Genomic DNA, 20,339 nt, shown 5'->3' on the forward strand with positions numbered 1-20,339 from the left:
TTGGATGCTCTGCGCAGGGACTATCTCGTGTGTGTGTGTGTGTGTGTGTGTGTGTGTGTGTGTGTGTGTGTGTGTGTGAGAGAGAGAGAGAGAGAGAGAGAGAGAGAGAGAGAGAGTTGTTGTTGTTTATATGTATATTTGTTCTTATGCTTTGGCAACACAGATGTATTTTTTTGTCATGCCAATACAGCAAACTGAAATTGAAATTGAAAAATTGAAATTGAGAGAGAGAGAGAGAGAGAGAGAGAGAGAGAGAGAGAGAGAGAGAGAGAGAGAGAGAGAGAGAGAGAGAGAGAGAGACTATCTCGAGAAAGAGAGAGAGCGAGAGAGAGAGAGAGAGAGAGAGAGAGAGAGAGAGAGAGAGAGAGAGAGGAGGAGGAGGCGGAGTAATACCAGACGCTGGGACAGATCGGGAAGCAAAAGTTTTTCAAAAGTTTCAGGAGGTTAACCGAGAATCACAGCAGCCGTGGCCGAGCTGCGAAGGATAATACGTGATTGGGACCTAACGCTACGCTTTCCGGCTGACTTTATGAACAATTCCCCATCGATTTTGGAGCCTTTATTTTTATGTGAACTTTATAAAGGATGTATTTCTACTAAAAGCCCAACTTGAAACGTTGGAAACTTTCCACCGAAATGGAAGGGGATATTCCATGGATTATTTTGTCATTTTTATTGTTTATGCATATTTGCGAAGGTAAGTCAAATTAATTAACAATTAGCATATTCCTATCTATATCCAGAGGTAGACTGGACATGTCCGAACATCCCATTTACCGTGTGGTTCCAAATCAAATTGGAGCTACCTTTGACTAATAGGCTACCAATAAACACTGACATGTTGATTTGCAAAACTGATTTTGTATTTTTGTTTTATTTGTATTTTATTTAGTAGTTTGAGTTGCAGATAGTTTGCAAAGTTTTCCAAAGCCATTTGGAAAAGCCTAATTGAACCGCACAACCGAACAGAACCGCTAACAGATACCGAAGACATTTAACGTTACCGCATCAGTATGTATGTCAGTATCATAGGCCTACACACAATTGTTTTTGTGAATAAATCTTACACTTCTGCATGGAGAAAGTGCATTTAAAAAAAATAAAATACATTTGATCTTGGTTTCTTCTGTTGAAGAAGTCTGATGGCACTGAATGAGGGCTGCTTCTCCACCGAGTTCACAAAACCCGAAGTGTAGAAGTGGCTCCTGTAACTTCAGCAGCACTTTAAAAGTTTGGCTGAGGAGCGTGGGCTTGTGCAATGATGCTTAACATGTTAAGTTTCAAAAAATGTATTTATTGAATGTGGGAGGGGAGGGTGAAAATTGGTTAAAGCCAAATCAGTGGGTGATGAGCCGAAGTTACACCCCCCCCTCCCCCCCCCCTTTCTGAACAAAGACCTTTTAAACAACTGAAAGTCTTCCCTCGAAACGGTTGAGCAAAGACGGTCAGATATGATAAAAGAAAGTCTCTAAGACAAACCTGTTTCCAAGCGGAAACAATCTCATATCAGCATGTATCTCTATAAAGGAAACACAAATGTTTATCTGCTTTTGACAAAGTAAACAACGAACATGCGGGTGTGTCTGCAAGATGCCACAAGTGGCACTGTTGTCAGTTTTAAAGAGGTTACATCAATTTGAGTAACTCCTACAGTGTATAGAGATCATACTATTCCAATGGTACTTTTTTTATATAGTTTTGCTGAGATTTATTACAACAGGATTACATGTTCCCCTTAGGTTAAAGTGGGTGACATGAAGTCATTTGTCAGTTGTGTGGTTCTCTAACAAATTTCTCCAATTTCCACAGGGTTCCGTTGCGTGGATAAATACAGACCTTGTGAAAATGGAGGGACATGCTTAGATTCATCCTCTCGATGCATGTAAGTCGAACATATGTAAAGATCTGAGTTTTCTCCTGCCTCATGCTTCATAAACTCAGTGTAGTAAGTGTAGGCCTTGTGTGTAAATTGATTTACACAGGCTGTTATTTGTCATTGGGTTCTTTTAAGGTTCAGGGGAAAGATTTGATTTCCAGTCTTAAACAATGTAGTGAATATGCTCTCGTTATATCCTGTTGGCTTTTAGTTAACAACATTCACATAAAATTGGTGAAAGATATGACCTATTGATTATGTCTACACAGATGAGCATCATCAAGCCTCAACATGTTTGGCTGCTACACTCATCTTTTGCACCTGTTAAAGAGCTTTGTCAGACATAAATCACCGTTTCCTTCTGTGTTACATGTTTTTGTTATTTTTATTTTCATTGTGTGATTTGCGATTTAATTTCAAGGCTTTAAAACATTTTTGATGAATTGTCTTCGTTTTCTGCCTGCTTTGGGCATTTTTGAAGTCTCACATCTTTTGACAGTGATAAGGCTTTTATTTTTTAGATTGGTGAGGTTTTTTTGGGGGTTACAATATTATTACAATAGTCAAGTTAAATAGGCTACAGTGTCTTGCCTTTTGTCCTTTTTAAGAACCATTTGGCTTGGGAAACATGTCTGAGTGTTTGAGATGGAGGAGATACTGTCATTGATAGAACAAAAAACTCCTTGGTTGCCAGCTGCTTCCCTCCAAAACAATACATTTATTATTTTATTGGACTAGCAGTTTACATTACTGCAGGGGTCAAATCTGAGCCAATACCAGGAATGCACTTTTCACAAGCAAACAATCAGGCAGACATTTTCTCATATAGGCCTATATACATTTTTAAACATAAAGGTTACTACATGGTTCTATAAAGGGATTATTTTGCCAGTAGTCGCCATTACACACTAGACAATGTGTAACCCGACTGCATGTGGAACAACTAACTACCACCCACATTTTTTCAATCATTAGCTGGAGCCAAGATCATTAAGTGAGTCAATGTATAATTGTATGCAGCCAAGATCTATCTTTGTTTCAGCATATCCAACATCATATTACTGCCACTAGTGAAAATTAACACAATCTTTCAACGTTTTGCCAATTGTGTACATTAATCTAATCACAGGGAATGTGCTTTCTTTTGGAAGACACCCTTCATTCCCTTTAGTCCTTTGTGCTGTGTACATGTATGTGTACATATGTTAGGGTTTAGGAGTTGGGCATGTGTAATCACTATCCTGGTTCAGTGCAAAGACAAATAAGCACTAAAAATGCGAAGGTAAAGGATTTCTAATAAAAGGGGACATCAAATGTCATACCACACAGTGTAGAAAGAGTCCCATAGTAGTTCAGAGCAGTGGAGCGGAGCGTGGACACATGAGTGGTCCAACCAGTCCTAGACAGAGGTGAGTGGTGGAGCAGCCCCACCCCTTCCCCTGGGAGCCTACAGAAAAAAGAGATCCAAAACAGCAGAAAAGATCCTTTCTTCTACCAGATACCTGCCTGTAACCTGGCACCATCAGAACAGGGCGTAGAGAGGGATAGAAGAAAGGCCACAGCAAAGTGAAGCCAATACGGAGTAGAAAGACAGAAACGCAGAAATGCACATACATGTTTTGGCATTTGAAAGGAATTTGGAGAACCAGTAGAAAATAACCTTTGTTGAAATCCCCACTGTTCCACAGAACCACACACATTGTTCTGTGTAGAAAATGTTCATCTGTTCCTGATTGTTGTTTAGCCACTTAGTTTTTTTTTTTTATTTTTCTTATGGCAAGTAGCTTCTCAAGTGACAGTAATACTCCGTGTATGACAGCCACCATTGTTACTGTCCCAGATACCAGTGTATCCTCTGTATTGTTGTTGTTGGCAAGCACAACTATGATACACCACACTATAACTTTACCATGTAAGAAAACTTCTCTATTTTCTTTAAGTGTGTCTCTGAGCATGCTGAGCATGTGACTTATGCCACATTTCCACTGCATGGTGCGGCACAGCTCTACTCAACTCGATTTGCTCTTTATTGGTTTTCCATTAGCAAAAGTTGTGGATAATACCCTGGTATTATTTTGGTACCACCTCGGTTGAGGTCCCAAGCGAGCTGAGTAGCTGATACTAGAAGGTGGAGTTAAAACACTACAGACTACTGTTTGGTCAGAGAGAACCATCACTAGAGCGACAGAGAACATCAAGCCAGACCATGCAGTGGAAATGAGGCATTAAAGGTTGCAGGCCAGAATTGCTGACAGAGTATTACAGTAGTAAACCGTTCAAGTGAACATACTCCGATACCCATTTCACCTTTTTCAGTTACCCAGTAAAAATCACTTCATGCTTTTAGTCTGAATGAGTATTCCAACCTGGCTCCATGACCCTGCTCCCAACCTAGGTACTAGCTTCCATTAGATATTGGCTGCAACTGCTTATACTTGCTTGTGATTGCAAAGACAGTTGGACATGATGTTGAATGAGTGGTTGCATTCGCTATTAAAGTGATCAAATTAAAAAGAAAAAGTTACACAAAATCATCTGCCTGTTTGAAACTCCAGTGTACAAACACTGCAGTGACTAAGTGCAACTACAGTTGTAAACCAGGGTCTTGTGTGGATAGGGAAATCCAGTAATTACCTATGACCAGCACTCTGATATGAGTCAACTTGTGTTAAGCTCAGACTCCATGACATACATGGGTTTATGTGAGAAATTGCATAATCAAGGTGATGATGAAGATGATTCCCATTGACATGGAAGCACTTCTTAACCATGTGGCATCTGCACTGAAACATGCCTGTTTCTGAGTCTCCAAACATGTTTGTATCGAAATGTGCACTGGCGGAAGTGTGGCTTTTACCAAACCATAATGTAAAGGTTGCATATAATTAAACACAAAGCACTTTAAACCCAAAACATAAAGCTATTGGGTAAAATGAATTAGAATTTCTTTTTATATACTGTGGCATAATTTAAGTAGGCTTACTGTTGGGTGTTGGTCCAACCCCAAATCTACTGAATATCTTTCCATCTTCAACCAGTTGGCTTTGTTTGAGGGCAACATATAAGCAGAACATGTAGGTGAGATTTTGTAGTTCTGCATGGCTATTCCAGAGATTAAATTGCCCAGAAGCACTCTAAATAGCACTACTCAAAATGGCGTAGCTTCAAAATACAAACCTATCTTGTAATGTTAGGTTTTATCTACATTTTCTGACACAATGTTCTCTTTGATGAATAATGATTATAACAATGAATATTACTGTATTACTGATCTTACTGTGGCCCAGAGTTTTGAACTTGACAGTGACAGGTTGATCGTGTCACAGAGAGTGCAACCTACTAGGTGAGCAGTCAGGAAGTCCAGTTAAAGAGCCTTTGGCCCCTCAGCTCCGCCCTGTGAGCAGAATGGGCTGCTTTGAGAGGGCCACAGCAGCGTGGCCGAAGGAGAGATAATTAGGCAGATTGAGAGGGTGTCATTCAGAGAGGATCCAGCTGGAGGGATCAGACTGGGGGTAGGGAATGGGTAGAGGGAGGCTGGGTAGGAGGGAGGGAGTGGGGGGAGGAGGTGGGCTGCGTCGAGGACAGCTGGTGGATGTTGTGATGGTAATCCAGTGAAGTCAGATCTTGACAAAGGGGAAGCATAGGGCCAGGTGCTTTCATTGAGCAGTCAGCCGCCCCCATACTGTGAGAGACAAGCTCGTGGAGGAATGAAGCTGGTAGCTCACAGTCCCTATAGCTAGCACATGTTGCCTCTCTCACAGTGCAGCGGCAACCAGGTCCCCTCTTTCCCTCTCTGCGTGTCGTCCCAGCTCTGGCGGCTCATCCTCTGCCTCTGTCTCTCAACACAGTGGCAGATTGCAGATTACGACAAACTCTTCCCTCTCAGATCCTCTAAACTGAATGGACATAAATGTGGGGCTTCTCTGCTGTGTGAGGCCAATGGATGGATACAGTGGTCCTCTTTATGTTATTAATGTTTTGCACTTGGCCTCAGTAGCAGAGTTAGCATATAAATTGTGAGTGTTTCGTTATGACCTTGCAACTCCCAGCCTCTTAGAACATGATGAAAGAGGACATCTTTGACTTTGATAGGGAGCAGACTGTCCATCAAGTGTGGAGTACTGTTTCTTCAGTAAAATTTTGTATCTGCTTACTTTATTTTACTTTTGGAAAATAGCAAGATCTGCACATGTGAAACATATTATTTCTCCTTTTTTAAATAAGGACAAACTCAATTTTCTCAGGGGAGGGTACAACCTTTCCAACTGTGAAATACAGTACCTACAAGTTAATTTACTGAAAAAAGGAGGCTGGAGGGAGGCTTTGAGGAACACAATTCACTAAGAAGTAGAAATATGCACACGCCAAGGAACACATTTTGTGACGGACCGTAGCAAAGAGAGATCATATTGATGGCTTAGTTCAGAGCACCTCAGGGGTAGTGTTTTCTTTGGTAGCTTTATGGTAGATTAGTAAGGAATGCTGAGTAAGATTCCTCCTGTCTCTCTGGTGCTTTCAGGTTATTGTCCATACCTCCCATCCATTCACCCTGGTAGCCCCATTCAGGAATGCCTTTAACAATACTGTCAGCCTAGTCTCATTGAAAATGGGATGTTTGGAATGACTTGTTTGATTTGCAATTAGTTACTTTGCAATTTTGTTTTTGTTTTTGCAACATATAGCCCATATCACTCATACTGTCCTGACAGGCAGATAGAGCCATTGTCATGTCATTATCCAGGAAAACTAATGCATTACAGACCCAGCAGTTTGAAATAATTTAATAGGAGATCAGTTGTCATGTCTATAAGGAGATGAGTACTATCTGACCAAGAGGTTACACGATCATAGGGAGGAAAATTTGGGTTTCATGTCCTTTTTTCTCTCTGGGTCAAGACTGGAGACTGGGAGCTGTGGTTCCCAGGCCCCGTCACAGGAAGTGGTGCCTTCTGACCTCCCTGCTACGCACACCCTGTCTTATCAGAAAAGCTTAAGCAGCTTTACTTAGTGTACCCAGTTCTCCAAGCTCCTCAACTTTCTCGTCTTTCTCTTATGTCTGTGTGCTCATTAATGTCAGATTTGCCATTATTGTGAGTTGGCACACCATCATCCAGTTAGGATTTGTGTATTATTGTGTGTATACAATGTATGTCTGAACCACATGCTTATGTAGGGATAAGCCTGCTTCTGAAGTCTCAACCCCTGGTTGTTTCTTCTTATAAAGTAGAACAAGACTTCTAAAGAGACATGCAGGCAGGCCTAATTGGAATAACTGAGGTTTGCATGCAAAATTTCCCTAGTCTCCCTCCCTTTTAGAAGAGGAAGGGATGGGTCCGTCAGTAAATGACTCAGGAACAGGCATTAACTTTTCCACTAAGCACATTTTCCAAAGACAACTTGATGTTAATGTTTACCTTTTTCTAATTTAAGATTTAGCACAGCTTTAAGGAGTAAAATACTGTGTCACGTGGAAATAGAACAAACATGCTACATTATTGTAATTAGTTTTATAAAATGTTTCATTAGGTATGACTGGCCCACACTCTTCTTTAACATCTCTAGTACTTCTTCGGTTGTCAGCAGTTGAGATGACAGACATTCTGTGGCTGTTTGCTAGCGTTCTTGTTAGCTTATCATTAAGAACCTTTGCCAGTGCACTGTCAACAAATCTCATTCTTTCTGGACTATAAGCATGTGAGTGCTGGTCAATTTGTGCAACAGTTTTAGTCAACATTATTAAACCCTTTCATTCCACTTTAATTGTGCAGCAAATGTTTGCTGTGAATATTATAGCAATACAGGCAATTGGAAGGTCTAAGATGTCTTTTGTCACATCATGTTTTTACTGGCTGACATTAGACAAAACATTGGACAAGGCATTGTAGGTGATCTTTCATGTTAGGTTGGGGATGGGGTCTTTTACATTTTTGTTTCAAAGTTTAACGGAATCTGGTTCAGTTTAGGTGGTTGGGTGGGGTTTTTGTGGTTGAGTTCAGTGGAGAATGCTTTGAAAGACATCGACCCTGGGATTCATGCAATGTGGTTATGGGCAAACGCGTTGCTATTTGAAAAATGTCAGGGAGTATTCTTCCAAAAATCTGTGGACACTTGAGGCAAATTTGTTCCGATAGTGTATGCACTAAAAGTAAAAAAAAACTACAAGATCTTGTCACGCCCTTTTCATAGTAGCATTACAGAGCAACAAGAGTACATTTTTTTTATTGTCTTTTTCTGCAGAAGATCTGTGCAATTTCCACTGCCAAGGAATTCTGGATTTATATTCTTAAACATGTAAATCTGAGGGACTGTCGGAGGTGAGAAGGACGCACTGATAGCCGTCCTAGCTTTTTAGTCAGATTCATTACTGCTTTCCCTCAAGAGAAAGTTAAATATCCTTATATTCACATGTTTAATATTCATGCTCTGGAAACCTCCTCCTGGAGATTTCAATACCTCCATTGTGTGTCTAAGCACAATTGTTGAAACAAACTTTGCACTTTAAACGGTGAAACGCGCATCCTTTTAGACATGATCGTACTTCATTACCAGACTGAATTGGTCCCGCACCGCGCTTAGTGCTACCTGCATTTGTAGGGGATCAGTTCTCTGAAGTGCCTCAACTGTCCTTACGAAACCCTGTCTCCCCCTTTTTCTCACTCCGGCTCTCTCTCACCATGGGTTACTGTTGCCAGGCTACAGCCCAGGCCTGTTGGTCCGTGTAAGCCCAGGCCTGAAAGACTAGCTGTTTGGGTCACTGCCCCCCCCCCCCCCCAACACTTTCATACAAAGGAGTTCTGACTACTTTAGCTCTTTTATTTGGGCCACAAAACACTCCCCAACCCCCAATCTGGCTCTTTGCTGAGAAAGGGAGAGCCAAGCTGGGGAGAGCAGAGCAGAAGAGGCTGTTGGAAGGAGGGGGGATGTGGATGGGCTCCTGTTGGCAGTGTGGTGTCAGTATGGACTCACATAAAGCAGTAGAGCTGGTTCCTGCTTGCTTGTAGAAAGGAGTGGGTGACGGAAAGAGGTCTGTGTTGAGAGAAAGCACTGTAAGAGTTTTCCCAAAGATTCTAATAATTTGTTCTAGCAACCTTAGGCTTGCAAGAATTTGCAAAACTTCGATTAGCTCTTCTCATGCAATATAGAAGTTGAAATCTTGGCCCAAGTCAAGATTTGGTGGTTCTGTTGTTGTTGCTTTTCCTCTCCATTTGTTTTAGGAAATGCCCTCTAAGATAGGAAGACTGTTCTATTGTTGCTTTGTGGAGCATGACTGTGTGTATGAACCGTGTCAGAGATTACAGCCTCTTTGTTCACAGGTGAGCCACCCTGTGACCTCTGGCAGAGTAGCTGCTATTGTATAGCAGAGGATGAGCTCAGGTTACCCTGCTTCAGTGACCCAGAAAGCAGGAAAACTGGCATTGTGTTACACCAGTATAAATGACAGAACCCACTTGCATAAATCAAACAGTTTTATATGATCCTCATACTTGATGCAGAACAACCAAGAAATCACAGTGCACTGCTGGAATGTCATATTTCAAATTACAAAAAAGTTTTGCGAATCATTTGCACTTTAAACTCTTCTTCATTCAATGCTTAACAATTGTCATCTTTTTCTTCTTTCTTCTATTACTTTCTCTGTGGATCTTCTCTTTTATGGGTTCATGATACTTCCCTTGCCCAGCGGCTGAGGCTGGTCGTAAGTTTCTTTTCTTTGTGTTTGGGTGTGTAGTGTTGTTGCATGTGTTTGCTTTGTTGCAGTGGTACCTTCTGGTAACACTCTTTAAAGTTCTTTAAAATGTTAAGAAGAACTGTTAATGCATGTGTTTGTGAAAGATGACCACATCTCTTGAGTGTTGTGAAATGGTCAATGTGTGTGTGTTGGTTTCTGGGCTTTTCCCATGAGCAAAGCAGTACAGTTGTTCTGGCTTAATGTCTGGCAAGAGAGGTAGATGCCAGACACTCAGAGGTGCACTGACAGATGTGGACAGATGCATGGTGCCGGGGCTGCAGCTGGCAAAAGTCCTCATGTGTTGACACGGGGAGATTACCCATTCTGGCCATCCCTCCGCTGCACTCAAAGACCTCCTCCTCATCTGCTGCACTCTCTTCCTCAAAGGTCAGATCGACACTCACTCACTAAATATGACTCAGGGGGTCATTGCACAACAGCAGCCTGCACCTGCCTTCCACATCCGCCACAAATAAGGCTGGGCCCAGACGAAGGCAGAGTTCCTGCCCTGCTGTTCCCAGAGTCAATGGAATCCACAAGGTTGTAAAGAGCCTGATAAGGAGACTCTCAGGTGCACCAGGACAAAGTTGCATATCTCTCACAGTCTCACACTCTGATTTGTGTGTTATGGGAGTAGCATGTTGGCAATGAGTCAGGTCTAGACAAAAGAATGTGTGTTTTGGCTGCTCGCTTAGTGTGCATTTGTAGGAGAATACAAATAATTTATCAGGCATAACTACTATCGACATTCTTACACACCCACACACACACATGCACACATTTGCACTAAAGCACACACAAATAAACACTAATGCACTTCATTCTCATAGCTGAACACACTTTATTCCAAATACCTGGTGTTTTAGTCTCTGTGGTGCGACATCAACATGTACTTGGACACACAATACTTCTTGGAATGAGTTAGAAGTTATTCGTCATCCATAGAGAGTCATGATAGTCTTTGGAAAACAGCCTGTTAAGACTGTAGCTCTTTGGCTTTCATGAACAGTCAAATACCCACAGTAGAGTGTGGCTCCAGAAGAATTTGTCTTTCAGTCGTTCAGTCTGTTGTATTTTTCAGCTGTATAACCAACTTTCTTCCTCTGCCCTTTCAAAGCCTTCTTTGTGCCACATTTGTGTTTAATTTTTTTAGTGACACCCTAGATTCCAGACATAGTTAATTTGCCTCTAAATAAACCCAGCCAGGCCATGACAAATAGCCATGGGGACCAAGGGTGGGGGGTGGTCAGGGGTATTTGGTTGGGTGTCAGGCTTGTTTGTTCGTCTGTGAGGTTGCTAGGGCAACAGGGATCGTGCATTCGGAGTGAGTGCAGTGTTTTCATAGCAAAGGACGAGGGATTACAGGAAATATGACATGACATTCTTGCTGAACCAGACCAGTCTCTCCTCCTCTTCTTCGCTCTTTCCACCAATTCTACCTTCTACATATATTCTCTCCTGCAGAGCAGCCCCACCTCACTCCCTGCAGCCTGAGTGACATTATCATCACAATTAGACGGGGGACCTATGACGTTTGACCTCACAGCGCGAGAGAGGAGGGGGTTGTTAGGGAGAAAGCCAAGCTGGCGTTCATGGGGGCTTAAGGAGATGGAAGAGTAGCTGTAATAACTGTCTAAATAACTCTCTAAACATTGGTGCTCCAGTGCTGCTTCACTACTAACTTCCACACTAAGTTCAGTGTCTTACTGCTGACCTTCGTCATGGGAAAAATCTTTATTCCCTACAGCATTTATAGTTGTTACGCTTAGATATTTGATTCATTTTTATAGACCAACAAACTATTACTTTGGGGACATTTTACTTTCTTCTGCACTATTTCTGTGTATATTGCATGTTGATATGCCTGTGTGCCTGGCTCCTTCATGCTATCTCTGTAGCTCCTTCAATTCGCTATTGTCTTTGTAAAACTGGGGGAAAAAAACCAAAGTAGTGGTCTCCAGTCTTTTCTGAACCAGAGCAACAGTCAGTAATTTCAGTAAAAATCTAGATCCAGATCAGTTCATCCTCCAGGCGGCAAAAACCACAAACTCGTTTTAGTCTTCGTTATAGTTTAGTCGGGGGAAAGGTAAATACAAAATGTAAAGGATGAACACCAGTGTAGCGGTGATGATCCTGTAAAAGAGAATAGATGAAAACCCATTGTTTATCCTGCCCAGGGGTTCTTCTCCAATGAAAGAGAAGACAGAGCCCAAGGGCTGGCCAACACCCAGCCGTCACTGCTCTGTCATCAGCATCAAACAGTCTGTTTGAAGAGGGGGCTTGTCCCCAGGGGCTCCACTGTGGGTGTAGAGTTACAAGCAAACAAACTGGACTGTCTAGTAAGTCCAAATCTTGTCTAAACTCCCATAGTACCTCTGCAGAGAGCTATAGGAAGCCCTGTTTATATGTTTATCTCAACTTCTTAGTGGAGCAGGTTTAAGTCAAGCTACACAACATCTACACAACCTGCATTGTGAAAGCAGTGCGTTAGAGCAGCAAAAGCAGCTTCGGTCCTCCACCTGTGTCTACACAGGTCAAGTTCAGACAAATACACAATCCCTGTAGATACGCAGGTATAGCGCAAGAAAATAGATTTGAAGCGTAAAAATGCGCTTTGAGTCACATTACACACTAGTGAAATCGAGCAGTTTACGTGGCCTGTGTAGGCAGCTGTATTGATTAAAATAGAAGCCTATCTGTACAGTCAGACGCACGTGAGATGGATGACCTAAAAACGTGTCTGAAACGCCTCGTGTACACAATGCTAATGTTTCATCAGAATAATTCTCTATTCTATCAACATACAGTCAGTGGAAGGAGGATGTGTTGTTTCATTCAAATACCACAGCTGCATTTAGTTCATGTGTGCTGTTTGTAGTCCTCTTTTTTTCTCATGTCAGTATTTGTTGGCAATTGTTAAATTTCCAGACTGCTGTTTCTGGGTGTGTTCTTTTTCATATATGAGAATAGAAACAAGAGCTGAGGTGCGGAAAAACTGTAACAGTGGAAGAATGTTAGCTGATATTGAGAAACTGAAGCTTTCCAGCTGGAAAAAAACAGAATGTGCCTTGTGAGGCCTATAAGACACAGAAAGATGGCCTTCCTCGTTTGTGAGTGCATGTGTTTCTCACTCCATGAACAATGTATTACACAATTAATACTATTGGGGTAAGCTGTGTTATTACAAAAATCATTCTAGGGCCCAAAAGCATTGCTCAAGCCATTGTATGAGTCAGGCAGCAGGCCTTGCCAAGGTGTCATTGGGGCCCCGATTGCCAAACCCAGAACATGATTAGAATTGGGCTACACTGGAGTTTGTGTCACAGCTCTGTCTTTACTGTAAATAACTTGGCTTGTCATCTTGTGACCTGTTTCGACTTGTAGGCCCAAGACATCCTAATGTATGTGTGAATTTGTTTGTACAGATGTCGTCCGGGATTCATTGGTCCCCTCTGTCAGCACCTGGATCCCTGTCATCGATCGCCATGTCTGAATGGAGCAGCTTGCAAGAGTCAGGTGGTCAATGGGATCCCACAATATACCTGTGTGTGCCAGAGAGGGTTCAGAGGTACATCTATAAGTATTTGTCTTCATTAGAAAGATTAGATGTGAGAAGGGAGGTTGAAAATTCTTATTTTAACTGAATACAATTCACTATGTAATCTCCAGGCCAAGACTGCTCTCTCATTGATGCCTGTGCCACAAGTCCCTGTGCCAATGGAGCCCGTTGTGCCAATTGGAATAACCACTACAACTGTTCCTGCCCACCTGGCTTCCAGGGAAAGAACTGCCGCAATGACATTGACGAGTGCCGCAAGCCTGGCGCGTGCCTCAATGGTGGCCTCTGCATTAACACCCATGGGTCCTTCCACTGCCAGTGCCAACCTGGATACAGTGGGCGAACATGTGAGGTGTCCACCCTTCCCTGTGCCCCATCTCAGTGCCTTAATGGGGGCACCTGTCGACAGACCAGCGACCATTCCTATGAGTGTGCTTGCCTACCAGGTAGAATAGCTCTTTATTAGCATAATGGAACACACAACCACATACACAAAATTAGTTGGTGTGCAGACCCTGTTGTTTTCCCAGGCCCTCAGCACAGTGCTACAGGCATACAGATTATCCCAGCCTGATGACGTAGCTATTAGTGCTGCTGCTGGGATTTACTCCTCTCCCAGGTCAGCTTCCTGTCTGCTATTAATAACTACCGATGGAGATGGTGGGAGAGTTGAAGAGGCAGCCCACCGTCACTCTACTCCACTCTACTCTTTTCACAACAGAAGGAATTTACTTTATGGGACCTCTGGTTTCCCACTAGGGAGCTGACAGGAAATGTCTCTTGCCAGAGAGGAAGTCATTGAAACTGAGATATTATAAAACAAGCAAACACTGCGGGGAGTGCAGACCTCTGAAGCAGGCAAGAGTCATGCGGCTGTTGCTGGCATCATGTGGGAACCATCATCAGAAGATGTAAACAATTAGACACCCTCTGAACCTTTTGGCTGCCCACATTGCCCCACACCTACTCTAGTGTGGGAAATATCACTCAAGGTCATGAGTAGAGATGCTTGGTGTCTGGAACAGGAAACACTGAATGTTTAATAAACTTTTAGTTGGTGTGTGTTACTGTGTCAGTGTGTCATAACTCTTTTCTCTCTCCATCTATCTCAGGGTTTGAGGGACACAACTGTGAGAATAATGTGGATGACTGTCCAGGTCACAAGTGTATGAATGGAGGAATATGTGTGGACGGAGTCAACACCTACAATTGCCAGTGCCCACCAGAATGGACAGGTACAGCTCTGTTTACATCATATTTGAAATTCCTTTTAAAAATATATATCATGATATCATGTTGAGTATAAGCCAATATGTCATCTAACCACACTAGGGCAATACTGTGCTGAGGATGTCAATGAGTGTCTCATGCAACCAAATGCCTGCCACAATGGGGGTACTTGCTTCAACACCATCGGTGGTCATACCTGTGTCTGCGTTAATGGTTGGACTGGAGATGACTGCAGTGAGAACATCGATGACTGTGCCATAGCTGTTTGCTTCAATGGTGCCACCTGCCATGACCGTGTAGCATCCTTCTTCTGCGAGTGCCCAGTTGGAAAGACAGGTAAGTGGGTTTGTGAAATGGCCTTTGTTCCCCTTGTAAGCTGTTTTCTCATGCGAACTCTGGACAAAACAGGGGTTGACAAGATTGTCCTTGTTGGGCATGTTCTCACTTACAATACTTCATTTGGTTTAGGCCAGGGGTGGAAGGGTAACGTTTGTTTAGTGTTTTGGTCCAACTGATTCGGACATTTGTGTTTTCACACACAGCTTTTTCGGGTAATGTCTAGAGTTGCAGTACATATATGAATGGAGCTTGATGGCTGGCTCCTAAATTGTTGATTTCATGTGTTTTCTTTCTGTGCCGTCTCCACAGGTTTGCTGTGCCACCTTGATGATGCATGTGTGAGTAACCCCTGCAATGAGGGGGCAGTGTGCGATACCAACCCCCTTAACGGCCGTGCCATTTGCACCTGTCCTGCTGGCTTTGTAGGAGGTGCCTGCAACCAGGACATGGATGAGTGTTCGATTGGTAAGTCAGAATTTTTTTTTAACAATTCTCTACTCTCTACTGTGGTCATAGGCTCTCCGCTTTGTCTTTTTACTAAATGTATTTAATATACTGAACCTTAGCCTTCTCCCCACAGGTGCCAACCCATGTGAGCATTTTGGAAAATGTGTGAACACAGAGGGCTCCTTTCAGTGTCAGTGTGGTCGGGGATATGCCGGACCAAGATGTGAAATTGACATAAACGAATGCCTGTCCATGCCCTGCCAGAATGACGCCACTTGCCTGGACCGCATTGGAGAGTTCACCTGCATCTGCATGCCAGGTATTCAGGGCTGTCATGTTTTAGTATTGCCAATAAAACACCTCAATTCAGCCCAATGTCATTCACTTGGGACAGTCCAAACCAATAGCAGACTGGAACAACTTATTATTTAAACTTGACATAGCATCATCTACAGTTCTGCCATACTGACTGCCAGTGTAGAGTGTTATGTAATGCATTCCTATTGATGTTGGGGGTATGGAGGCACTGCTCTACTCTCAGTGCACTATACAGCCAGACAGGGTATTAGTTTGGACTAAGTGATGGTTTGGACACTAAGTGACAAAAACACAGTGAAACTCTCACGCACAGTCCTACATGCATCCTGGGGTTTTGGGAACTATACAAATTAGAGCTGGGAGTCGGGTCTATAGGACTGTATGTGAGAGAGGGCGAGCAGTTAGGGGGAGGAGTGTGCTGTGAATACTAATGAGTGGTAGAGTGGTGGGAATGGAGCGGAACAATAGGGCCCCTCTGTGCTCCACTTTGCACCCCTCATACACACAGAGAGGGAAAGAGGCCTTTTCCCAGAGCCTCTCCCCCTCCCCCTTCATTTCCAGAGACAGGCCCTTCCTCTTCACCCTCCTCATCATCAGCCAGCCTGGCAAAGCTCATGTGGAGCTGCTGATTATTTCTGATTCCACGCTAGCCTCTCCCCCAGCACTCTGTTTCACCTCAATGAAGGAGCCCTCCATAGTTTGCTAACGCAGAATGTATAACATGCATCTGGTGAATGGGACACTGACCCAGAGAGGGGTAATGCTCTGTTGACAGTAGGGTGTGGTGATTTCAGGTCAGTAGAGTGGGGACACTGAGGATGCTCTAGGGATCTTTTATTACATCCTGTGGTTCAACAGAGACCAGCGTCAAAAACTTTGAGGCCTCCCATGACAGAAAAGTTTCCCACAGATCATTTCTCCATCGCAAAGAGTACACACAAATACATGCACACCATGCTGGCTTGAACTGACATACTTGTACATAAAAACATTGGACATAGTGAATCTGCTTGAGCTGCAAAAACATAAATGTATTCAGATTGAACTTCTGTCTTTCAGGCTACATGGGGACTTACTGTGAGGTTGACGTAGATGACTGTGAGAGCAACCCATGTGTGAATGATGGCATCTGTCGGGACATGGTCAATGGCTTTACATGCACCTGCCAGCCAGGTAAGACTTTATTTCTATTCCATGTGTTGATTTCTATCCCTGTTAACAACTCTAATTCAGTGACAGCAACAGTAAAAACAGAAAGCCAAAGTTTATGTCCCCAGAACCAGAGGAGGGAGGGTCGGCCTTGCTACTTCTGCCTGCTGGTGTTTAGGGCCACCACTCATATAAAAAGGCAGGCCCACAAGGCTGCCTATCCTCTCCTCCTGCCTTGAACAAAGACACTATTGTGACCCCCATTCCCTCCTCATTGGAATGTGGAAGGGACAGCAGTCTCCCTCATCTTGCCCTGGTGGTGGTAGGGAACAGCAGTCCTGCTAATGAGATTCTTTTCCAGATCCTCAATTTACATCTGGGACAGACGTCCCCTCTCCACCCCCCATCTAGCTATTGAGCTGGTGGAGCTGATGCAGAAAGGGGAGAGGGGGGTACCCTAAAAGAGAAAACAATCCCATCGTCTCCTCTAACCCCCCCTTTAGCAGCCCAAGCACCAATACACAGACCATCGTGACACTGTTAATCAACTGAGCAGTGTGCTACCAATGCACCAATTCACCCCTGTCTGGGCACTGTGCCCACTGATTTCAAGCCTTCTCAGTTTCTCAAGCTTTTCAAGCCAGTAGGCTTTAGATAAAATATTATTAATATTTGTATTGTTATTATTGTTGTTGTTAAAATTAGCCGTTTCTCCAGACATTCCATATAATTATTTATATATTGAGTCCAGACATTCCAGTTTAGAGTCGGCATTGTGCAGACACTCGAAAATGTACAATAACCTGAAGTGCGTACATTTTGCTGCCCAGATATTTCATACCACCTAATAGCAATATTCATTTATTTTCACATCCACATTGTATGCACTAGATTGTAAGTCCCTCCTCAAAAACATTATCAAGGTCACAGGCTTTCCATTGCATTTTGTAGTGGTCATCTTGGCATTGGTCCAAGTGCACAGATGACATGTCCTTAACCAGTCGAGACACTCTCAAACCCAACCTTAGCCAGACCAACGTCACTAACCTAGCCAAAGACCTCTGCCCTTCTAAGAAGAGACAGAACTGCCCTCTGACCTGAGCACGGACCCTTCCACTGGACCTTCTTTCTGACCCTTCACCTCTGTGTTTGCATGTCCCAGGGTTTACTGGCACCATGTGTCAGATCGACATAGATGAGTGCGCCAGCACGCCCTGCCAGAATGGAGCGAAATGCTACGACCGGCCAAATGGGTTCGAGTGCCGCTGTGCTGAAGGTAAGGGCTTCTGTACCTGTGTATAATAGTTGTCAGTGAATAGTTGTACACAGCTCAAGGTTTCCTCCCAGCAGAAGAGCAGATGAGCCTTAAACACTTGTTGGGCTGTGTTTGGTCTTTGTTAAGTGTTCAATGTTTTGGGGGGGTCAGCGTTTTCTCTGGATGTCTGCTGGCCAAGCAGACTGACTTGAGGCCCCTAATCCCGTCTTTCCCTCGTCGGCTCTCAGGATCATGGGGTCACTGAGGACCAGCAGTTGCCAAGAAAGGAGCCTTGGTCATCACCCCGACATCTGTTCATCTGTTAAACCCCCACACACCACCTTATGCTGCATTTTAACTTTCATTCCTTCACATTTAGTCAAGTACATGTTTGAAAACAAGCTCAGGTACAGTGAGCTACATTGAAGTTTGTCACAAAGGTTGCGTGTATGATCATACTGTGTGTATACAATGATATTTAACATGTTTGTTTGGACCTAAGCCTACGAAAGAGCCTTCTTATTGTTTCAGTGGGCAGCTGCTTGGTATTCCCTGTGTTTGTGGGCCCCTTCTGTTGAGTGAAGTGGCCCTGTTTGACGTGGTGCAGTCTATTGTTCCCTCCACCACTGAGAACAAAAGCAGTACTGGGAGGCCTGTGTAGGGCCCTTCTTTACTGCTTTGCCCAACTCAGCACTGCACTACACACATACCATACAAACCAACACTTTTCTTGTCCAACACACAAACACTGTCGACATGGAAACCACAGTAATCAGAACCCAAAACTGTAGAAGCTTTTATAAAGAAAAAGCAGGAAACAGACCGAGGAAATTGAACGAAATAACTAATTGACTAGAAAAATGAAAAGGAAATGGCCATTCAAGGGAAAACTGAAAACAGTAGACTAGAATAAAAACAGCTTTCGTTCAGAAAAAGGCTTTGCTGCATCAAATGACTCCATAAATGCCTTAACATTAATCTCCATTCATGCTTTTTGTCTTGTTTAGGTTATGAAGGGATACTCTGTGAGAGTAATATCAACAACTGTCAGCCCGACCCATGCCACCATGGTACTTGTGTAGATGGCATTGCCAGTTACACCTGTAACTGTGATGCTGGCTACACAGGCTATCGCTGTGAGAACCAGCTCAATGAGTGCCACAGCAACCCTTGTCAGAATGGGGGCAAGTGTGTGGACCTGGTCAACAAGTACATCTGCCAGTGCCAACATGGAACCTCAGGTAAGACAAATAACTCCAAAATCACATAGTCGGTCTGTTAATTCAAACCTTTTAATTATTAATTTTTTTTAAAATGATTTAAATGAGGGTAATAACAAAAAATGGAATAGATATATCATAATATCATATAATTTTAATTTACATAGTCTGTACTGAAGCATATTCCCCGTCATTGTTAAGATGTTTTTGAATATTTCTGCAAGCCTAATGTAAAAACTCTAACCAACTCTTTTGTCAACACAGGCACAAACTGTGAAATAAACTTTGATGATTGTGCCAGTAACCCATGTGACTATGGCATCTGCAAAGATGGCATTAACCGCTATGACTGTGTTTGCAAACCTGGCTTCACTGGTAAGGCCCTCTGAAAATGGCAGCACACATTTGAGATGAGAAATCAATCATCATTGGAAATGTTGCCAAACACACTTCTGATTGTGTCTGACATCTCTCCTGCCAGGTTCCAAGTGTAATGTGGAGATAGACGAGTGTGCATCTAGCCCCTGTAGAAATGGGGGGACATGTGTGGATGAAGAGAATGGATTTCACTGCCAGTGTCCTGAGGGCTTTAAGCCCCCTTACTGTTACTCCCAGGTGGACGAGTGTGGCAGCAGCCCATGTGTCCATGGCTCATGCAGGGATGACATCAACGGGTATGAACTCTTACAGACTTTGTCACAGTTTAAAGTGGCGTCACATATGATATCAAGGAGCATCTTGCAAGCTTGTTGCTAATCCCACAGGTTTCAACTTGTACATCAGTGCATTGTTATTTCACCTCTAGAACTTGGCATCTTTTGGATTAATGACTATATTCCTGTATTTCCAGTTACCGTTGTGACTGTGAGCCTGGATGGGTGGGGAAGAACTGTGACCTAGACAGAAACGACTGTTTGCCGAGTCCCTGCCAGAATGCTGGCACGTGCATTGACCAGCTCAATGGCTTCACCTGCAAGTGTCGCCAAGGCTTCAGAGGTAAGAGGGTGGCAGAGTAGCCCAACATACATCAACATCAAAAAGTAGAGTACAAAGTGAGGAATACACACATGCAGCACATGCAGTAATGAAAGTCTTAACTGTGTATTTAATAGACCTTATAGACATATTTTAGTCTAAAAGATTCCTACCATGTCCTTCATCATTTTCCCCTTCCTGAATGACCATCGTCTACCTCCCCCTAGTGGTGTATTAAAAAT

At 43.2% G+C, this 20,339-nt stretch overlaps 1 protein-coding gene across 1 annotated transcript in view; it reads left to right on the forward strand.

The window, feature by feature from the left end:
- The first annotated feature begins 414 nt into the window (after positions 1-414).
- Positions 415-20,339, forward strand: part of notch3 (notch receptor 3) — a 29,538-nt gene continuing 9,613 nt past the window's right edge. The window contains exons 1-14 of the mRNA XM_031312486.2: positions 415-697; positions 1,810-1,882; positions 13,031-13,173; positions 13,275-13,610; positions 14,277-14,399; positions 14,497-14,730; positions 15,043-15,198; positions 15,314-15,499; positions 16,558-16,671; positions 17,810-17,923; positions 18,910-19,143; positions 19,387-19,497; positions 19,604-19,796; positions 19,973-20,118. Coding sequence (XP_031168346.1) covers positions 637-697; positions 1,810-1,882; positions 13,031-13,173; positions 13,275-13,610; positions 14,277-14,399; positions 14,497-14,730; positions 15,043-15,198; positions 15,314-15,499; positions 16,558-16,671; positions 17,810-17,923; positions 18,910-19,143; positions 19,387-19,497; positions 19,604-19,796; positions 19,973-20,118 — 2,224 coding nt within the window. The 5' untranslated portion in view covers positions 415-636. The remainder of the gene's footprint in view (positions 698-1,809; positions 1,883-13,030; positions 13,174-13,274; positions 13,611-14,276; positions 14,400-14,496; positions 14,731-15,042; positions 15,199-15,313; positions 15,500-16,557; positions 16,672-17,809; positions 17,924-18,909; positions 19,144-19,386; positions 19,498-19,603; positions 19,797-19,972; positions 20,119-20,339) is intronic.

The sequence above is a fragment of the Sander lucioperca genome, chromosome 21 (genome assembly GCF_008315115.2).
Source record: "Sander lucioperca isolate FBNREF2018 chromosome 21, SLUC_FBN_1.2, whole genome shotgun sequence".
Lineage (NCBI taxonomy): Eukaryota > Metazoa > Chordata > Actinopteri > Perciformes > Percidae > Sander > Sander lucioperca.